The 19,878-nt window shown below is 48.3% G+C and overlaps 1 protein-coding gene across 4 annotated transcripts in view; it reads left to right on the top strand.

Moving 5' to 3' along the window:
* The window catches only part of FYCO1 (FYVE and coiled-coil domain autophagy adaptor 1), a 97,843-nt gene that overhangs the window by 25,679 nt on the left and 52,286 nt on the right, over nt 1–19,878 (top strand). For all 4 annotated transcript variants that reach the window (XM_007666151.3, XM_007666150.3, XM_007666147.3 and 1 more), the window contains exons 4-12: nt 415–540; nt 5,397–5,503; nt 6,164–6,307; nt 7,981–8,074; nt 8,343–10,973; nt 12,646–12,738; nt 13,796–13,914; nt 17,242–17,409; nt 18,562–18,711. In XM_007666151.3, the coding sequence (XP_007664341.2) occupies nt 415–540; nt 5,397–5,503; nt 6,164–6,307; nt 7,981–8,074; nt 8,343–10,973; nt 12,646–12,738; nt 13,796–13,914; nt 17,242–17,409; nt 18,562–18,711 (3,632 nt within the window). The remainder of the gene's footprint in view (nt 1–414; nt 541–5,396; nt 5,504–6,163; nt 6,308–7,980; nt 8,075–8,342; nt 10,974–12,645; nt 12,739–13,795; nt 13,915–17,241; nt 17,410–18,561; nt 18,712–19,878) is intronic.

Below are 19,878 nucleotides of genomic sequence, written 5' to 3'. Positions count from 1 at the left end.
GACTTGTTCATCCCAAGCGCTTAGTACAGTGCTCTGCACATAGTAAGCGCTCAATAAATAAATACTATTGAATATTATGTAAGAATTTCATCCGGTTTTCAGGTAAGATATTTCAACTGTGACATTGTCTTATTTCTTTTTATTAAAATAATTCGAGGCTCTGACTTTGAAGTGGCTTGTTGGTTTAGCTGAAAGGGAATTGCAGTACACCGAATGAGTGTGTCTCAGACAAAAAGGTGGGTTGGACGGGAAGGAAGATATAAAACCCCAAGAATTGAACAAATGAGATGAAATCTCAAGTGGTTCATTTTCCAGAACTGTGATTTAGCTCAGAGACCCCTTTCAGAGCGTTAGCTTTTGAGTGGAAGGCTCGGAGTTCCTAAGTGGGCGTGATATTTTTCTTTCCTCGCAAAGTTTGACCAGAAGGAAAAGGCCACTCTCCTAGGGAACAGGAAGGACTACTGGGATTATTTCTGCGACTGCCTGGCGAAAGTGAAAGGAGCAAACGATGGAATCCGCTTCGTCAAGTCAATTTCAGAGGTAAGCCGATGGGTTGAACTAATGAGCATGGTGTTTGCCTAGCTCACCTGTACTCTCCAGCAGGAGCTCCAGAGAAAAGGATCTTATCTGTAAACTGCTTTCGTTTAGTAGGGTGGTTCTGGAATCGGAAGGATGGGTTAACTGGGTGGATGCCTCCTAAGTAATCGCTTAATGAATAACGAATGAACGAACTAATGAATTGAACAAATGAATAACTAATTATATGCTAAGCAGAGTGCAGGGAGATGAGGTAGGTGCCAGATGAGCAGATCAGACGTAGTCCCTGTCCCACCTTGGGTTTACAGTCCAAGAGTGGGTAGATAGATACAAAGAATGATAACACTGAATTGTGAAGAGCAGTAAGCGACAGAGTTAGCAGTGACAAGACCACAATGTCCAAATAAGTAATTCCTCCTCCCTACAAGCAAACAGTTTTTAGTTATAAGCTACGGGAGCCTTCCCAGGGTCTTAAAGGTACCATGGTGGTCCCCAGTGATGGAAGCTGCTGGTCTGGGCATCAGGGGGTGGTGGACCCCAAGCCCCCTGATGTCGAGAGGGCTCTGGGCCCCCCTGGGTCTCGAGCCCCGACCATCGTCTGTTCATATTGCCACAAATTTTAGGGGCCGCTGGTTAAGGGACCCCACACCATACTGGTTACTGCATTGCCGCCCATAATATTGGGAAATAGTGTGGTCAAGCGGAAAGAGCACGGGTCCGGGAGTCAGAGGACCTGGGTTCTAATCCTGCCTCCACCACTTTTCTGCCCTGTGACCTGAAGCGGGTCACTCCACTTCTCTGTGTGCCCAGTTACCTCATCTGTAAAATGGGACTTCGGACTGTGAGGTGGACACAGGAGGTGTCCAACCCGATTACACAAGGTAATTGTACAGTGCTCGGCGTATAGTAAGTGCGTAACAAATACAACGTAACTGTTTCCACCACAAAATTACCAACCGTGATTTTTGGGGAGGAAATCAGAAGTTATCTGTGTGTATCACATAATTCCAGTAACCTCAGAACAATCCAAAACCGAACAAGTAGTTCTGCTCGTTTTCCCTTCCCCTGATCCAGTGGACACTGCCGTCACTTCTGAGTCCCTGCACTGACAAGAACCGTTAATCCAAGGCAGGTAGGGAAGAGGATTTGTAGAGCTTGCTGGAGGGAGAAGTTCAGCATTCTTTTTGAATACAGTAGGAGATATTGAGTGAAAATAGCAAGTACAAAGAAGGGACAAAGTACTGGAGAACCGGAAGTAATTTTCCTGGAATGGGAATAGGAATGACTGGAGAGAGCGGTGAGTCTGAAGCATGGAACGGAAAAGGAAAATATGGAGGGAGATCCATCTTCCTCTGCCTTGTGCCTCAGTTTCTCCTCATGCCTTTTTCTACCTCACAACCCAGAAATCCTTCCTGCCCCGGAAACTCCCTCCCACTTCTCCATTTTGGAATTGAGACATTTGGGCCTTTTACTTATAAACACTTGGTCTTAGGATATTAAATGGCTAAGCGGAGAAGACAGTTTTGGGATATCGAAGGCCAGCCCTGATGAGATATCCAGACTCGTATTTTCAGGTAGAAATGCATTGTTTTATAAATATTTGCTTGGGAGTTTACACGGTTCTCCACTCCCTTCACTCAACTGCTTCATTAAATGAGTCAGAGCATGTTTGGTCTGGGCCTTGAGGCAGCTGGGGCTTGGAAAGTTATTTGGGTATAATTCTCCCCTCTACGCCCCCCATCCCTCCCTTCATCCTTGGCACGAGACATCAGCTATTTGGCTGGACGTTTCTGCTCGTTTTATCAGAGGTGAAATCCAGTTCTTTGTATTATTTTTAAAGAAAGTTTAGGAGTTGGGGAAAGCAATTCTGCTTGCTTCTGATTTAATGAAATGGTTCAAGAAGATTGCTGTTCACCTGAGTATTAGGACTACATGTAGCTTTCGCATTGGTACGGGTCATTGAAGTGAAGGAACCGAGGGCTTGAAATGAGAGGAATGATCTGGAACATTGGGAAAAGCTTTCTAAGCCTATTCACTGAGAAGTGATGTCCATAGTAGAAGGAGCACTTAATTTCTCTGTCCTCTTTTATGTGCACAAAGGTTAACGTGGCCAGTAGCCTGCCTCGTAGCACTTAGACGTAGACGAGTACATGTTAGAGTTGTTAGAGTTGAGGAATGAGGGTGAACCTAGTGCATCAGCCTAATTTGGAACTGTTGAGGTCCTTTTGCCTGGCATGAAGGGCTTTGCTCTTCTGCTCTCTTCAGGAGTGAAAGCTTAAAAAAAAAAAGGCCTTGCCTGTATATCCATTTCTTTTTCCTGCTGTTCTGAGATCTCCCACGTAAACTTTGACTTACAGCATATGTAAACAGGGCCAGACTGGCTCTAAAATCCTTTCTGAGAAATGCAGTCAGAATGACGAGAGGAGACGGAAATGAGAGTATGAGGAGAAGAAATTCTTTCACTTCTATATGCTTTGCTTTTTGCTCGTTCAGAACCTCTTAGGAGTACCGCACTGCAGGTGGAAGGGAAGGCATTTCAGTGAGACAGTGGGAGCCAGGCCTGTCCTGCCTACGGGGTTTGCTCGGTAATAATAGTAATAAGAATAATGTTGGTATTTGTTAAGCACTTACTTTGTGCAAAGCACTATTCTAAGTGCTGGGGTAGATGCAGGGTAATCAGCTTCTCCCACGTGAGGCTCACAGTTAATCCCCATTTTACAGATGAGGTAACTGAGGCACAGAGAAGTGAAGTGACTTGCCCACAGTCACACAACTGACAAGTGACAGAGCCGGGAGTCAAACTCATGACCTCTGACTCCGAAGCCCAGGCTCTTTCCACTGAGCCACGCTGCAGCAGTCCATCGATCAGTAGTGTTTACTGAGTGCCTGTTCTGTGCAGAGCACCGTACTCGGTGCTTCGAGTCCAATAGAGTTAGTAGGCATCATCCCTGCTCTCGAGGAGTTTACAATCTAGCAGAATTCCCATTTGATGTCCATTCTTCAGTAGCACTTTTGTTCCCAGTTTCACACACCTAAGCACATCATAACAAATTCTGGGAGCAACTCCATTTGCGGTGGGTTTTAGGAGTCATGAAGAAGTGCGTGTTGTGTTGGAGTGGTTCCAAATTAATAGAACCACTGACGTCTGACTGAACATCAGGCCCCTATTTGGAAGATGGGACTCACCGTCTTTTAGGTGTAGGTCTGAATCCTTTCTAACTGCTTTACAATGAGAGTCTATCCAGTTGTATTTTTGTTGCTTTTAAGGTAACAGGCTTAAAAGTAGAGGTTAAATGCAAAACACTGTAAAGGTTAAACATTGCGGGAACTGGTTGAATCACGTAAACCCAAGAGAGTAGAAATTGATAAAATGGGTTCTGCTTAGCCTCTTAACCACTTGAATGTTCTGTGTGTTGACCTTTTTAGAGTGTGTGTATGTGTGTATGTATTTGTAGCGGTTAGGTGCTTTAGGCATAGATGTGGTTAAGTTAGAGATGGCATAGTCTTTTGCGCTGAACATACTCAAGATGGTTTATCCACCCGACTCGTTGAATTTCCTGGCAGTTCTTAAAGTCGTCATCACAGAACATTTCCACTCTTACCCTACTGCACAGTGGAAAAAGCATCTGGTTACGTTGAGGTCATGATGGTATCCACTGAGTGCATCAAGATTGTCTTTCCACTAACTAGCCCGATATCTTTTACTCAAGTAGTAAATGCCATCTGAATTTGCGAAAAGTGTCGATTCTCACACCCCCCCCCCCACGTTATTGATGCGGTTGAGATCCTGGCTAATCAATGTTGAGGAAATGCACAACAGTTTCTCAACTTGTTTTTTCATTGATTTGAATGTAGGCAACATTTCTTTGTATTACTGAAGTCTGGAAGTTGGTTTTTAGGAGAAAAAAATTAAAGTTGTTTTGTTGTAAATGTTGTTTCGAGTGAGTCAGAAGTATCTTCACCGAAGCTCGTTGCTTCTCCAATTTTTCCCTCGGTCTTGCATTAGTCACCAGTTCCTATTTCATGGAAAACATTCTCAGGTCCATTATCTACAGTAAAATTAATACTGATCTTTGTAAATGTCTGTGCAGGGCAAAATTGGCAACCGAGTCCCACTGGTTTAAATATCTCTGACTTCAGAAAGTGGAAGAAGCGTTCTTTTCACACCATCCCTGCAGAGAGAACCTAACTAAAAAGGTGTACCTGGCCCTGAACTTCAAAAGCCATCAGATCTAATCTTAGTTGATTGAAGAGGAGGGAGAAAATTCCAAAAGCCAGACCCTTACCTGGAAATCTCTGCAAATTTAAATCAGGGCCTGACATTTCTTAGCACTCAATCAGTCAGATTTATTGAGCGCTCACTGTGACTGGAGAGCACAGTTCTAAGCCCTTGGGAGAGTTCAGTATGACAGAGTTGGTAGACATGTTCCCTGCCCACAAGGAGGTTACAGTCTAAGAAGGGGAGACAGACATTAATATAAATTGCATATATGTGCCTATCCGTGAGGCTGAATAAATGGTACAGATCCAAGGATAAGGGTGATATAAAAGGGAGTGGGAGAAGAGGAAATTAGGAATCAGTTGGGGACGGCCTCTTGGAGGAGATGTGCTTTTAACAAACCTTTGAAGGTAGGGAGAAAGATCATCTGTTGTATATTAAGGGTAAAATGCTGAGATATTTTGCTCAGTATCCCGGATGCTCAACATGCCAATCCCCGACGGCTACTCTGGGATCTCTGCCAGTTACGCTACCTTCCCCCGCCCCACCTGAAGCAAAGACGCTCGGGCGGAAGTGTGTTTCTCGTCAAGCATCAGGGGAAGGTATTTGGCTGAAGGCCGTTTTGGTCTGTTTCTTCCAGCTGAGGACGTCTCTCGGGAAAGGGAGAGCTTTCGTCCGGTACTCCTTAATGCACCAGAGGCTGGCCGACACCTTGCAGCAGTGTCTCATGAATACCAAAGTGACCAGGTAAGGGGAGAGGAGGATTGAAATAAAACATTGATGTCTCACCCTTAAAACCGTGGCCAGAATATATCGTGAGGCGTCAATACTGGTTTTAATCCAGATCTCTTGAGAGTGTTTCCCACTTTCCTCCCAACAATCCAGACTTAGTGTTTAACACCCTTCGGTCAGAATGCTGGTCTGAGTTTCCTTTAGTAGTTCATTAAAGTCAAACCCAATCTGGGGGTGTTATTTTTAGGATCATTTAAATACGTGAATGAACTGACTTCAGGGGCTGCAAGTGGTTGATCCACAATCCAGTTCTTGTGTTTGAAGATTCCTTGTTCCATTACTGTAATCGCCAGGGCCCAAGATGGCAGGTGGGCTTCTCTCCTCTTCCTAGACACGGTCTCTGTTTCTCCCCCCTGCCCCCGGTGAGCCATCCTCCCTGAACAGTGAGCCTCCTGTCTCCTCCTGCTGTTCCAGCAGTCCCCATGGCTTCCCCAGTCATCGTTCCATTCCCGGTAGTAAGCTGGGCTCGGGGCCGATCTGCGTTCTGGAAAACGCTGTGGTCTCCGGACAGGGTACGGTGCCCTTCCTCACTCCCGAATGTCATAATAGGGATTACTCAGCGTCTAGATATTGCCATTCTCTCTGTTAATCCACGTTGTTTCATCTTTCCCTTAGTGATTGGTACTATGCAAGAAGTCCCTTTCTGAAGCCTAAAATGAGCTCCGACATCGTAGGCCAACTCTATGAGCTGACCGAGGTTCAGTTTGACCTGGCGTCTAGGGGATATGACTTGGATGCTGGATGGCCGACGTTTGCCAGGTAAGGCAAAGAATTAGATGTACTGGGGGAAATGTATTTGAGCAGAATTAACCAAATCTGTGAAGAGGTTGTTCTGTGTTGAGGAAATGATATTCATTCATTCAGTAGTATTTATTGAGCACTTACTATGTGCAGAGCACTGTACTGAGCGCTTGGAATGTACAGATCGGTAACAGATAGAGACAGTCCCTGCCCTTTGATGGGCTTACAGTCTAATCGGGGGAGGCAGACAGACAAAAACAATACATGATATATGCATCTGCGGTTTGGCACCCTCTAAATTCTTGAGCGCGTTGAGTGGAAGATCAGTGGGAGTAGAAATCAACAGAAGCAGCGAGGCCTAGTGGAAAGAGCAAGGGTCTGGGAGTCAGAGGTCCTGGGTTCTAATCCCGACTCTGCCATAAGCCTGCTGTGTGACATTGGGAAGAATCACTTAACCAGGGAGTGCCTGGTTGACTGTGGTTTAGTGGTGACAGAGTTATTCTTTAAAAAGTCGCATCATCTGTTTGCTTTTTACCTAGCCTAGCCCTCCCTTCACCGACTGTTTATTGAGCACCTACAGTGTGCTTTTCATACCCCGCAATAACCCAAATGCCAGTCCTGTGCTTCCTTAAAAAAATAACCCTCTAGTTAAGCTAATCCACTTGATTCCCTGTTACTGAATTCCTTCAAGAAAAGAGTATTTATGGTTGTACTTTTTCAATATTAAATATATTGGGCCAGGTCCTACAAGTAAACTGAGTCACCGATCTCTTTGCGATTGCACAGTAGCTCCTTCAGACCCATTTAATGCACTAGAAGAGATCATTTAGGATGGAACCTTGAGAAAAACACTGCACCTCCAAAAGGAAGCCACTAATTCTCTCTTCAGTGGCAGGTTTAAGCTGACTGGCCAAGTCGGTTCATTTTTATTTTTAAACTCTTGGGGTTTCTCTTTCCGGGGCTCTGGATATAGTCATATTTACTTCCATAATTACCCCTACTCTTTAACATTATTTTTACAGCCTCAAAAAAGAGGCAGGGCCCTATGGAGGAATTATATCTAGCCATTAGGGAAGCAGAAGAAAAAATGGGGCCCAAAGGAAGCCACTCGAGACTGCATATCTTACTTCTGTTGCCTTCTCCCAAGTGCTGCCTCTAATAAACACTCAAGTGAATCAACTCCCCCAACCCCTGCTGTATTGTCCATGTTGTCACCCGGTTCTTCTCCTCTGACCCTGGCCCCTGACAGGTCTTGTTAGTTAACTACCCCAGTTGCTTGGTTCTGTGTTTCTCCTTCTTCCCTGGAACTTTATTATCCCTGCTTACAATTACATCCGTATTTCCTTCTCAACAAGGGGGTGGGGAAATTACTGTGGTATTTATTGATCTGCTCTGCTGAGGATCCCCGTTCCTCTCCTTCCCTACAAGTCGAGCCAGCCAGCTGTGGACCCTGATAAGGTGGAGGGGATTATAGAGAATGATTTCAGGCTTCAGCCATTTGCCATAGAGAGTGAAACTGCTTGGCTGACGTGTTTTCCCCCCAGTTATCTCCCACACTTGCCTCTGCACCTAACACACGTAGTGAAGTGTTGTCATTTGATACGTAACAAATGCAGGACAAACACCGAAGGGTGGGGTTTGGGGGTGTCCCCTCCTGCTCCGTGACCAGTTCCACTGCGTTTTGTTTGCAGGAGGACACTGGCCTCCCCCGGTACTTCGGCTTATATGTGGAAGCCTCCGAGTCGCAGTTCAAGTATGAGTAGTTTGGTGAGCAGCTACTTGCAGGTAATTGAAGTGATTGGGTATTCGGGCTCACTTCCTTTTTAGCCTGGCAGAGGTCAGCTGGCAGACTCCTTTTCCGATACAGTCTCCCCCGCTGACGCCCCCCACCTTCTCATCCTCCTGTTGGCATCCTCTTTAGTGGAATGTTATTTAATCAAGCGGTATGTTCCTAAAACAACAACCTCTCCTGCAGATCTCCAAAATCTGGAGAAATGGCCTTGCAGGTGCCGCCTCCCTCTAATTCATTTCTTCCTGTTTTGCTTTTCTTTAGACCCAAGATTTGGCCACCAGCTTTGATGCTAACAGTTCTCTGAACACAGAGCCCCTGGAAGGGTTTGATGAAATGCGCGTGGAGCTGGACCAGCTAGAGATGAGAGAAAAGGAGCTGCAGGGGCGCGTGCAGCAGCTGGAGAAAGAGAACCAGGAGCTGAGACAGGCCGTCAGGGTCCACGGAGAGCAAGCGCGGGCCCAGAGGGAGAAGGAGAGCAGCCTGGCCGAGGAGAACTCCCGGCTGAGCGGGATGGTGGAAGAGCTCCGGAAGCAGTGTGAGATCACACATTCCACTCAGAGCACCGTGCAGGACCTGCAGAAGTGCTTACAGACGCTCGGGTTGGACGCCGCCGAGAAGCGAAAGGAATACCGGTCCACCCTGAAGCAGCTGGAGTCCAACAAGGAGGAGTGGGCGGCCGAGCTGCGGCCTCTGGTCCAGGAGCTGGAGGAGGCCCGGGCCGCCGCCAACGTGAAGGACTTGCGCCTTGCTGATCTCCAGGCCCAGTTGGCCGTGGCGGAGCAGAAGAACCTAGACTTGGCGAGCAGGGTGGACGCCGCCCTGGACGCGAAGGGCCAGCAGGCCGCCAGCCAGTATGATTCCGCCCTAAAGATCCAGGAGCTGGTGGAGAAGCTTGGGGAGCTGGACCAGGCGAGTGCCAGAGTTCAAGAGCTCAATGCTGTGCAGGAAACCCAGCTGAAGAAGCTGGCAGAGGAGCTGCAGCTTAAAGAGAAGGCCCGCGGAGAGCTAGAAGCCAAACTCGATCTCTTGGACGCTAGCTCCGGGGAAGAAAAGCACCGGCTGCGCTCCGCCCTGGAGGACTTGACCAAAGAGACGGCCCCTTTGAAGGAGGAGCTGGCCGCCAAAGGGAAGGAGGTGACTGACCTCCGGCTCCAGCTGGAAGAATCTCTGGCGAGCACCCGGGCGCTGGAGGAGAAACTGGCAGAAGCGAGGAAAGCAGAGAGGAGTTGTAGAGAAGAGCTGGGGCTTGAGAGAGATGTGCTGGAGCAGGAGGCCAGATCCCTGGCCAAGCAGTTGCAGCTGCTGGAAGGTCACCTGTCCCAGGTGAACCAGCATGTGAGCGACCTGGAGGAGGAGAAGAAGCAGCTGATGGGGGACAGGGACCACCTCAGCCAGAAGGTCGGGGAGCTGGAGCTCCTCACGGGGCAGCAGAGCCTGGAGCTCAGTGAGATCGGGGAGAAGAGCAAGGAGCTGAGATCCGAGAACTCCCTCCTGCAGCAGGCCAGGAAGAAGCTAGAAGAGGAGCAGAAGAGCCTACAGGAGTCCAACGCCTCCTTAGAAGTAGGAGTGGCTATGCTCAAGGCATCCGAGAAGCACCTCCAGAGTCAGATCGACGACGCCCAGGTGTCGGTGGACGAGAGGGAAGAGAAGCTCCGTGAGGCCAACAGAGAGCTGGACGAGGAGCTGCGGAATGCCAGTCGGCGAAACGAAATCCTGGAGGGCAAGCTCAAGGCCCTACAGGTGGACTACGAGGAACTGAGGCAACGCGAAGCGGCCATCAAGGGCTCGCTGGCCTCCCTGGAGGCGGAGCAGGCCAGCATCCGGCACATCGGGGACCAGATGGAGAAGAGCCTCCTTGCCGTGAAGAAGGCCAAGGAGACCATGAGGGCCCAGGTGGCGGAGAGAGACGAGGCGCTGCGGGGCAAGGAGAGCGAGTGCCAGCGGCTGCGGGATGAAGCGGAGGGGTGTCGGCGGCGAGCGGAGGCCCACGAGGGCGAACTGCAGAGCCTCAGGAGCACGTGCCTGGACCAGTCCAGGCTGATCGAGTCCCTGACCACGGAGCGGGGCACGCTGGAGAAGGCCCAGCTGGAACAGAAGGCTCACCGGGAGAAGGGAAGCCAGGAGTTGGCCTCCCGGCTGGCCCTGGCCGAGAAGCAGCTGGAGCTCCACCAGGGCGAGGTCGCCCGGTTGCAAGGCGAGGCCGTCGACCTCCGAGCCAGGCTCCAGGAGGCCACGGGCAGCCGAGAGAAGTCGCAGAGCCGGCTGAAGGTAACCGAGGACAGCCTGGAAGAGCACAGGGCCCTGGTCCGGCAGCTGAAGGAACAGAACGAGTCTCTCAACCGGGCTCACGTTCAGGAGCTGCTGCGGTACACGGAGAGGGAGGAGGCCCTGAGGAAGGAGAAGGAGAGAGAAGCCCAAGGGAGGATTGAGAGGGAGCGAGAGGTGGAGGGTCTCCAGGAAGAACTGTCCCGCGTGAGGCAGGATGCCGACGTGGCCCGGCTGGAGCACGCCGAGGTGCAGGAGCAGCTCCACCGAGCCAACACTGACACCGCCGAGCTGGGCATTCAGGTCTGCGCTCTGACAGCGGAGAAGGGACGGGCGGAGGAGAAGCTGGCGCAGGCCACGCGGAAACTCAAAGACGTGGAGGAGACGGCCGCGAGGGAGCGCCGGGACTTGCAGCGGGATGTGGTTGGGCTCCAGCAGGCCAAGGAAAGCCTGCAAGAGGAGCTGAGGGAGGCACAGGAGAGGGCCGACGCCCTCCTCAGCCTCCAGACCCAGCTGGATCTGGCCGAGAAACAGGCCCAGAGCCTGCGGGAGGTTGGAAAAGAAGAGCTCTCAACCGTGAAATTCCAGATGAGCACTGAGATCATGAACTATCAGACCAAGCTCAAGGTGATGCGCGTGAATATAAGCGAATGTGAAATATAAGTGAATGTGTTTTCCTTCCTCGTGCAGCACCCCTGGAGATCTTGCCCTGAGGAAGTGGGTAGAGGGAGGGTGCTTCTACGGAGCTGCAGGTGAAGGTCTAGCTTCAGCCGTTCAATGGGGTGAGATTTCCATCCGTCATATTCAAGGAAAAAGCAGCCGGGTATCCCTGAAGAGAAGTCCTGGCAGGACACACGCCTGAACCTTAACCCTACCTTCATAACCCCACTTCTTTTAATGGAATACTCTTCTGCTGAGTGGAGAAATTAGGGAGCCAGGCACGAACTACTGAATTTTTTTTTTTTAAATTATATATCATGCGTGAGCCGTTGAGAAGTAATCCAGGAACTTTGGTTTCAACAAGTAATATGTGATCAGTAGGCAGTGACACAGGATACTTGAGAGGCAAATGGGATGGTCTGCAACTAAATTTGTGGCCTAATGGAAGCAACGTGGCTCGGTGGAAAGAGCCCGGGATTGGGAGTCAGAGGTCATGGGTTCGAATCCCTGCTCTGCCACTTGCCAGCTGTGTGACTTTGGGCAAGTCGCTTAACTTCTCTGTGCCTCAGTTACCTCATCTGTAAAATGGGGATTGATTGTGAGCCCCACGTGGGACAACCTGATCACCTTGTGTCACCCAGCGCTTAGAACAGTGCTCTGCACATAGTAAGCACTTAACAAATACCAAGATCATTATTATTATTATTATTATTATTATTATTAACACAGGCCTGAAAATCAGGAGACCCAGATTTGGTCCCAGCTCTGCCGCTTGCCTGGTGTGTGACCGTGAGCAAGTCACTTATCCCCTCTGTGCCCCAATTTCCTCATCTACATATAAAATGGGGTTTAAAAACGTGTTCCCCCTCCCCGTTAGATTGCGTGCCCCATGTGGGACGGGGACTGTGTCCGATCTGATTACCACGCATCTATCCCAGTCCTCGGCCACACAGCACTTTACAAATACCTCGGCTATCATTAGTAGTAGTATTAATACTGGGTAGGTGATCGTCAGATGGGAAAGCAGAGTGGGGCTACGAGAAGCCTGACGGTGGCATGGCTAGTCTAGGACAATGACAGTCAGCCAGTGACATCTCTTGAACGCCCCTAGACCAGAGTTCCTCGGCTAAGGAGATAGAAAGAAAGTAGAAGACACTATCCCTGCCCTCCGATGAAGGGGGTTGCTTCAGGACTGGAAGCGATTAGGTGTGGGCGGGATTGGTCCGTGGCAGGATATCACTGGAGGGTGACGGTTGTTTCTGAACGTCTTGTCATTCGTGTGATGTAAAAGCCAAATTCTGAGCTCCCTCTACACAGATAACAACCAGTGACTTACCAAAACACGCCCTGTTTGTAAATCTTTGACCTTGCTGCACACTGCCTGTGGCAGAAAATGGGGTCACTGTTCCCAGGACTCAGAGTCAAACCTAGGCCCTGTCTGAAATGGAACGTAATAGATTCTAAGCCAAACTCTAGTCCAGTGACCGAGCATAAAGGGATTTTGCCCCCTGGCCAAACCCGGATCCCTGAGCACCGGTTCTTCTGACGGTCAGAGAGATCTGTGCTCTAACACTGCATATTTTTCAGCTGTTTCCATAATGTGGAGATGACTAATAATTGCTCTTTCTGCTTGCGACAGACGGTGAGTGAAGAGTGCAAGAACGTGAAGGGACAGCTGGAAGAGAAAAAGCAGGAGTTGCAGGCTGTAGAGAAGGAGGCCTCGGAGCTTAAGGTGGGGTTTCTCCTAGGCAATACTGAAGAAACAATCAGTGTGTTCGAATAGCGATTTTTTAATGTTTCAAGGGGGCAGACGCAACTACCTGCTGACCAAGAGCCTGGGGTCAGATTGGGAAGGCAAAGGTGAGGCTTTATATGCTGTGAGGGCGGAATTTCTTCATTTAGTAATTCAATCATCTTTTGTCTCCATTTTGAAACTTCTCCAACAATAACAGTCAAACTGTAACTTTCAAGGGGCAGCCATGAGACACAGTTCCACGGGTCAATCTCCCCAGTTGGGTCAAAGTCATTACCTGTCTCCAATCAGTCAGTCAATCAGTGGTACTTACCGAGTGCTTTCTGGGTGCAGTAGATGGTAGTTGGAGGCTGGGATCAAGCTATGTCCCTTCCCCAGGGTTGGAAGCAGGACTCTCTCACCCCTGTTTAACTCCGGGGCCAGACCGGGGGCTTCTGTATAGACCAAGGCTCATCTGGAAGGCTTCTCTTTTTCATTAAAATCATTAGATTTTGTGCACGGCTTCCATGCTCTGAGAAAGGCTCTCTCGACGTCCGTCAGAGGTTGGGAGATTTTCTGACCTCTTTGGTTCTCTTCTCTCTGCCTCCATCTCTCCTGAGCCCTGGAAGTCCATCCCCTTGCTCGCTCAGTGATCGAAATAAAATTTAGCACTGAGGGTAGCTCGCACTTCTTAAAACAAGTCTAAGAATTCTGTCCTTGGTAATTTAAGCCCAAAGCACGCGGCTGGATGCAGTGCCGGGGTGACGTGGTTCCGGCCAACCTTTTGTTTACTCCTATATAAGGAAGTCATTCCTCTGTCTGCTTACTGTGTGCAGAACATTGTACAAAGCGCTTGGGAGACTACAGTACACTGCAGTTGATAGCTACCGTCCCTGCCCATCTCAGTGTCTCCCTGTGCCGCGGTGCTTCCCGCATTTAGATTTCTTTACGCTCCCTTTAAAAACTGACATCCCCCAGTTGGACCAACAACTCCCTAGTCACACCGGAACTTTGGCCTACTAGAGGTTGGGTCGATTTTTGTATATTCTTTTGCTAGGCAACCAAAACCGACCTGGGAAGGAAATTAGATCACGCAGTGGAACAGCTGACCAAGCACGAAGCCGCCATGCTGAAAAAAGAAGAGGAAGTGACATCCCTGAGTGAAAACTTGGAAAGGTTAGTCATCCCATTCATCCTGCTCTTTGGTGCGGCCCAAAAGTCTACAGATGAGGAATAAAGAGAGTGGGTTGCCCAGCCTATCTCTTGAGAAGTCAGTCATATTTATTGAACACTTACTGTGTGCAGAGCACTTGGGAGAGTACAGTAAAACAGACACATTCCTTCCCACAATGAGTTTACAGTCTAGAGGGGGATACAGACATTAATATAAATAAATAAATTGTAGATATGTACCTAAGTAGTGAGGCTCAGTGGAAATAGCCCGGGCTTGGGAGTCAGAAATCGTGGGTCAAATCCCGGCTCTGCCACTTGTCAGCTGTGTGACTGTGGGCAAGTCACTCAACTTCTCTGTTCCTCGGTTACCTCATCTGGAAAATGGGGATTAACACTGTGAGCCTCACGTGGGACAATCTGATGACCCTGTATCTACCCCAGCGCTTAGAACAGTGCTCTGCACATAGTAAGGGCTTCACAAATGCCAACGTTATTATTAAGTGCTGAGGGGCGGGGGAGGGGATGAATAGAGGGAGCAAGTCAGGGCGAAGCAGAAGAGAGAAGCAGCATGGAGCAGTGGGAAGAGCATGGGCCTGGGATTAAGAGAAACTGGGTTCTAATCCCACTCTGCCCCTTCCCTGCTGGGTGACCTTAGTTTCTCCCTCTGTAAAATGGACATTAAATACCCGTCCTCCCTCCCACTTAGACTCTGAGCCCCATTTGGGTCGGGGACTGTGTCTGACGTTATTTCTTCTATCTCTCCCATCACTTCATGCGTGGTAAGTGCGTGACAAACACCACCGATATTGAGCTAGAAACATTTGCGGTCAACACTGTTGTACCCTCCCTGCGCCCTCTCCTCCATAGGAGACCTAGAAAGTATCACATTAAGTAAAGAAACTTTAGTTTGCTGCAGTTTATTTTAGAGAAATTTACTGTTTATGGTTGGGAGATAGTTCTAGATTATCAGTTTAGCAAGTTAAACCTGATGCTTCAGATAAAAGGACTAAATTGGGTTTCCCCCCAAAATGACACATCCGTTCCATTTCTTATTTCCTCTGTGAAATGATCTAATGTTCGATTACATTAGTATTTTCAGGATTAGCCAGGGCCCTGATAACATTCTTCATTGGCCAAGAACAGCACTCCCTCTGCCTTGTGATACTTTAATCCTGTTCCAAGGCTGCTGTCCATTCTTTAGGTTGACCTGAAAGAAAAAACCTCAACTCTTCTCCCGAGTTACTTGTCATATCCGCCTTAACGACCTAGTAGAATATGTCCTGGGTCAAAAATCCAGCCTAACCTGCGGGGTGTATTTTTTCCAGTGTTATCTCCGAAAACCGTTAACAATCCTGGCCAACTTAAAACTCAGGGCTTTTTTGGTTGGGAGCCAGTCACTCCCACAGCGTTTTGCTCATGTGGAGTGACCATCGGTAGAATCACCTTTCCGGGTACTTTATTTGTTTATCTTGCAAGGCAGGGGCCGTCACCCCTTCTGTGCGGAGGAACCAAATCAAATGAAACGTTTAAGCGGTCGATGCACACAGAAACCATAAAGTTTTGGTCCCCTACTTGCCACGGGTTGTTATCCACAAGGCAGTGTGATGACATCATCGCACCATGCGGCTGCTTCGTAGTTAACCGTAGCCACCGCAGTGAGAGAAGAGGGGAAGGAAGGAAGGGAAGGAGAAGAGGAGGGTGAAGGGGCAAAGAAAATAGAAGAGAAGGGTGGGAAAGACCATGAGTTGGCTTTTGTCCCAGCTCCTGCTAGCAGCTTGCTGGTGCCTGGAGGGAAGGACAGAGGAGGGAGTCCTTGTGTCACCCCTTGTCCCCACTTCCATCCCTACTCCGGCCCAGCTTGCGGGAGAGTTTACTGTAAGGCCAACTCAGAGTAAACTGTCCTTGCTCAGAACCAACAGGAGAAGCTGGGCAAGGATGATCAGGAGGACTTGGTAAGACTGGCATGTGGCCTACCCTGCCGTTGAGGGGAGAGAGAGAGAGAGGACAAACTTGTCACTGGTGAATTTCTTCCTCTCCATTAGGGAAGGGGTTAGAGTTAGGGTTGAGCTCGCCCTGCCGTCAAGTGTGGGAAAGAGCCAGCATCTTGTCTCCCACCTCGGCCTCTTTTTGGCTCAGAGAGGCAGTCAGCTCAGTTAACTGCCTGCAGAGGTTCTTGCTGTGGGGGCAAAACCACCATCTTGTCTCCCCCGTCGGCCTCTTTTTGGCTCAGGGAGGCAGTCAGCTCAGTTACTTCCTGCAGAGGTTCTTGCTGTCGGGGCAGAACTAAGGATGTCATTCTCATGATGCCAGCTCCCCAGGTGGGTGCTTCTGCTCAAGAGCCATATTTATTTCCAGGAAGATCCAGGTATGGCTTAAGAATCATTGGCTCCCAACCCCTCCTGTAATGAAAAGCCACCCCCTCGGGGCCTGTCGACCTGTAAGCTAATTCAGCAACACTTTCTGGTGTCAGTTTAAAAAAAAAACAAATCAAAAATGGAGTTAAGTTACTTTCATTCATTCAGTCAGTCATATTTATTGAGCACTTACTGTGTGCAGAACACTGTACTAAAGGCTTACCGTGCTAAGACTGTACTAACAATAAACAGACACATTCCCTGCCCACTAATGTCTGTCTCTAGAGGGGGAGACAGGCATTAGTACGAATAAATTAAAAATATAGAAGTAGTATGGCATAGTGGGTAGAGCACGGACCTGGGTGTCAGAAGGTCATGGGTACTAGCCTCGGCTCTGCCACCTGTCTTTGGTGTGACCTTGGGCAAGTCACTTCACTTCTCTGGGCCTCAACCCCCTCATCTGTAAAATGGGGATTGAGACCGTGAGCCCCATGTTGGGCAGGGACTTTGCCGATCCGATTTGCTTATATCCACCCCAGCACTGAATACAGTGCCTGGAACATATTAAGTGCTTAACAAATACCACAATTATTATTATTATTGTACACCACCTAAAAGGAGTTGGATTGGGTGTGGGAAATGTCACTGATAGCAATGTTGTAATGTCAGCTGAGAGAGATTTCGGTAGGACTGTGGAATGACCCATATTGTCGACCAAGCTGTGAATCTCACTTTTCCCCTCCCATTTCGTGAATGCTTGGGGAGTCACGAACAGTAAAGAATTGGGCAGAGGTCAAGGGTTTGAGGGCAGAGCAACTGGAGAAAGTCAAAAGCTACCGGTCAAAACTGGGGCAGTGGGTCTCCCCATGAGGAAGAAGAGCCCAAGCTAGGCTGCGACTGGGCCTTTAGGGGAGAACCATGTTGCCAACTCAGATGTGAAGCTGAAAAAACTGAAGTCTTCTTGTTTCTCCACTAGGACTCAAAAAGAACTTATTGGAGTAAGCGGAGAGTTGGAGGGCTTTCGTAATAAACTCAGCCAGGAAGTACAGGACCGAGAGAGAAATGACCAGAAGATGTTGGCTGACCTGGATGACCTGAACAAGACCAAGAAATATCTTGAAGAACGACTAATCGAACTTCTCAGGTGGGCATAGAGACATTATGCCATTTCAGGAGAGAATATTTTAAACAGGACTTATTCAGAACTTCATGAAAACTCAAGACACTACTATTTCTCTTCCTTTAAGCTCTTGCTCAGTTAAATACTCTTTGTTAAATGTTTTTGCATTCATGGGGTCAAGCTAGGTGCTAAAATTGGGTTAATCTGATTTTCCATTTTTCATGTAGCTTAGTGGGTTGTTTTCCTCATAACATCTCACGTTTTATGGAGGGATTAATTTTGCCAGAAGGTAGCGTAGTCATACTGCCTCTGTAGGTGGAATGCTAGTCAAGAAGTGTGACGTGGCCCCCTCGAAGCAAAAGTGACTCAAGATCCACTAGAACTCCAGGATAGAGCGTGCAGAGATTCCTGTAAATGTGTGAGAAGGATAGAGTTTTTCTCGAGTGTGGCTTTTCCTTCTTCCAGAAAGATTGAAGGATTTTGGATGAGCCACAAAAAACCTAACCTAAGAATCAAAGTGCTAGGGATAGGGTTTTTTCATTAGTTCTGCCTATTTGATAATGACTGTTGGAAACAAATTGTCCTGGTCTTAGTCTGAAACTTAGAAGTAAATTAGGCACCTCTAAGACTCAACTTCGTCAGTTCCTGCACCTGCATACCAAACAACCTCAGACTGCCTGAAAATGAGAAATTAACACTTAAGAACCCTGCCAAGAGGCATAATGAAAATTCATCGGCCAAAATAGCAAATGTATTCTGCCTCTCTTTCACTTCTTTGGACACTGTCCTTCTTTGGACAGTTTTCATCAGATTCTAGTTTGGGGGGGTGGCAGGCAGAGAGAGTGTTTAGCAGTTTGGCTTCTCTTAACTTGTTGCTGTAGGAAATAGGAGGACGAGATGAGAAGGTAGACAGGAGAGGAAGTGGCATTGGGTAAATGTGGGTTGGACCAAAGGAAATGTGGTAGGTAATTGAAGTTTTGCAGTTTGCAAGACAGAGACAAGATATTCCTAAATTATTCCCTTAGAGCAAAAATGTCAAAAACTGATTTGTAGAGAGTTTCCAATTATTATAAAATTGTGATCATTGTAGTTTACCTCATACTAGGACAGGCTGCAGGGTTGGTTTTAAGGCCTTTGTGGTTCTTTTTCTCCTTTCTTTTCTATTGTTTATCGTAGGGATAAAGATGCTCTCTGGCAAAAATCGGATGCGTTGGAATTCCAGCAGAAGCTGAGTGCGGAGGAACGATGGCTCGGAGACACAGAGGTGAACCACTGCCTCGACTGTAAGAAGGAGTTTAGCTGGATGATGCGTCGTCACCACTGCAGGTCAGTGGCGGGGTGATGCCGTTGATGGCCAGTGTGGACGGGCGCTTATTCATCGTCATCGGTAACTCTGTGCCCAGCTCAGTGCAGAGTACTGTACGGAGTTCTTGGGAGAGTACAAAAGAGTTAGAAGGCACTGTCCCTGCCCTCAGGAAGCTTCCAGTCCAGTGGGGTAGACAGATACTTAAGTTACTTAAGCAGAGGAATAGAAAATATAAGGTAAGTACATAAGTGCTATGGAACCTGTGGAACTCAGGTGCTTAGGTGGCATGGGAGAGACGAGCTGGAAACTGGCGAATACAAGATGGGAATTTTAGAGATTACTTGAGAATGGTTTCCTGCAGGAGATTTGTTCTCAGAAGGGCTTTGAAGATGGGGCGAGCCCCGATCCGTCCATTATGAAGCAGCAGTATGGAAAGTGGCCGGTCCTGGGACTCAAAGGCATGGGTTCTAATCCCGGCTCTGCCACTTGTCTGCTGAATGACCTTGGGAAAGTCACTTATCTGTGCCTCAACTTCCTCAACTGTAAAATGGGGTTTCGGTACCTGTTCTCACTTGCACTTGGACTGTGAGCCCCATAATGGGACAGGAACTGTGTCCGACCTCATTAACTTGTATCCACCCCAGTACGTGAAACAGTGTTTGGCACATAGTAAGAACTTAACAAATGCCATTTAAAAATATATGAAGTGGGAGGGAGTTCCAGGCAGGGAGTTGTATTACACCCTTGGAAAACTGACTGCGCTTGATATCATTCAAGTCATGGGGCATTTCCAGTCAGCATAAGGATTCAGTACTTTAGAATGGGGATATGTGGCTTTTCAGGATATAGGTTGGGGTTAAGGCAGTGGTTCATATCGCCTCCCTCTAAATAATAATAATTGTAGTTCTTAAGCACTTATTCTGTTCCAAGCACGGTACAGAAACTAATGTAGATACAAGATAATCATGTTGGACCCAGCTCTTGTCTCACTTTCATTTTCTAGATGAAGAAAAGGGAAACTGAGGCTTAGAGCATTTAAGTGACTTGCCAAGGCCACACAGCAGGCAAATGGTGGAGCCAGGATTAGAAGTCAGGTCTCCCAGATCAATGTATGCGTGAATAGGCAACCCTAATGTCCAGAAAGACTTCAGCAGCATGTTCTCCTAATGTTACTTTCACCAACTAGC

The sequence above is a fragment of the Ornithorhynchus anatinus genome, chromosome 8, assembly GCF_004115215.2.
Source record: "Ornithorhynchus anatinus isolate Pmale09 chromosome 8, mOrnAna1.pri.v4, whole genome shotgun sequence".
Lineage (NCBI taxonomy): Eukaryota > Metazoa > Chordata > Mammalia > Monotremata > Ornithorhynchidae > Ornithorhynchus > Ornithorhynchus anatinus.
Note: the sequence above shows the minus strand (reverse complement) of the source record. Positions and strands in the feature narration are given on the sequence as shown.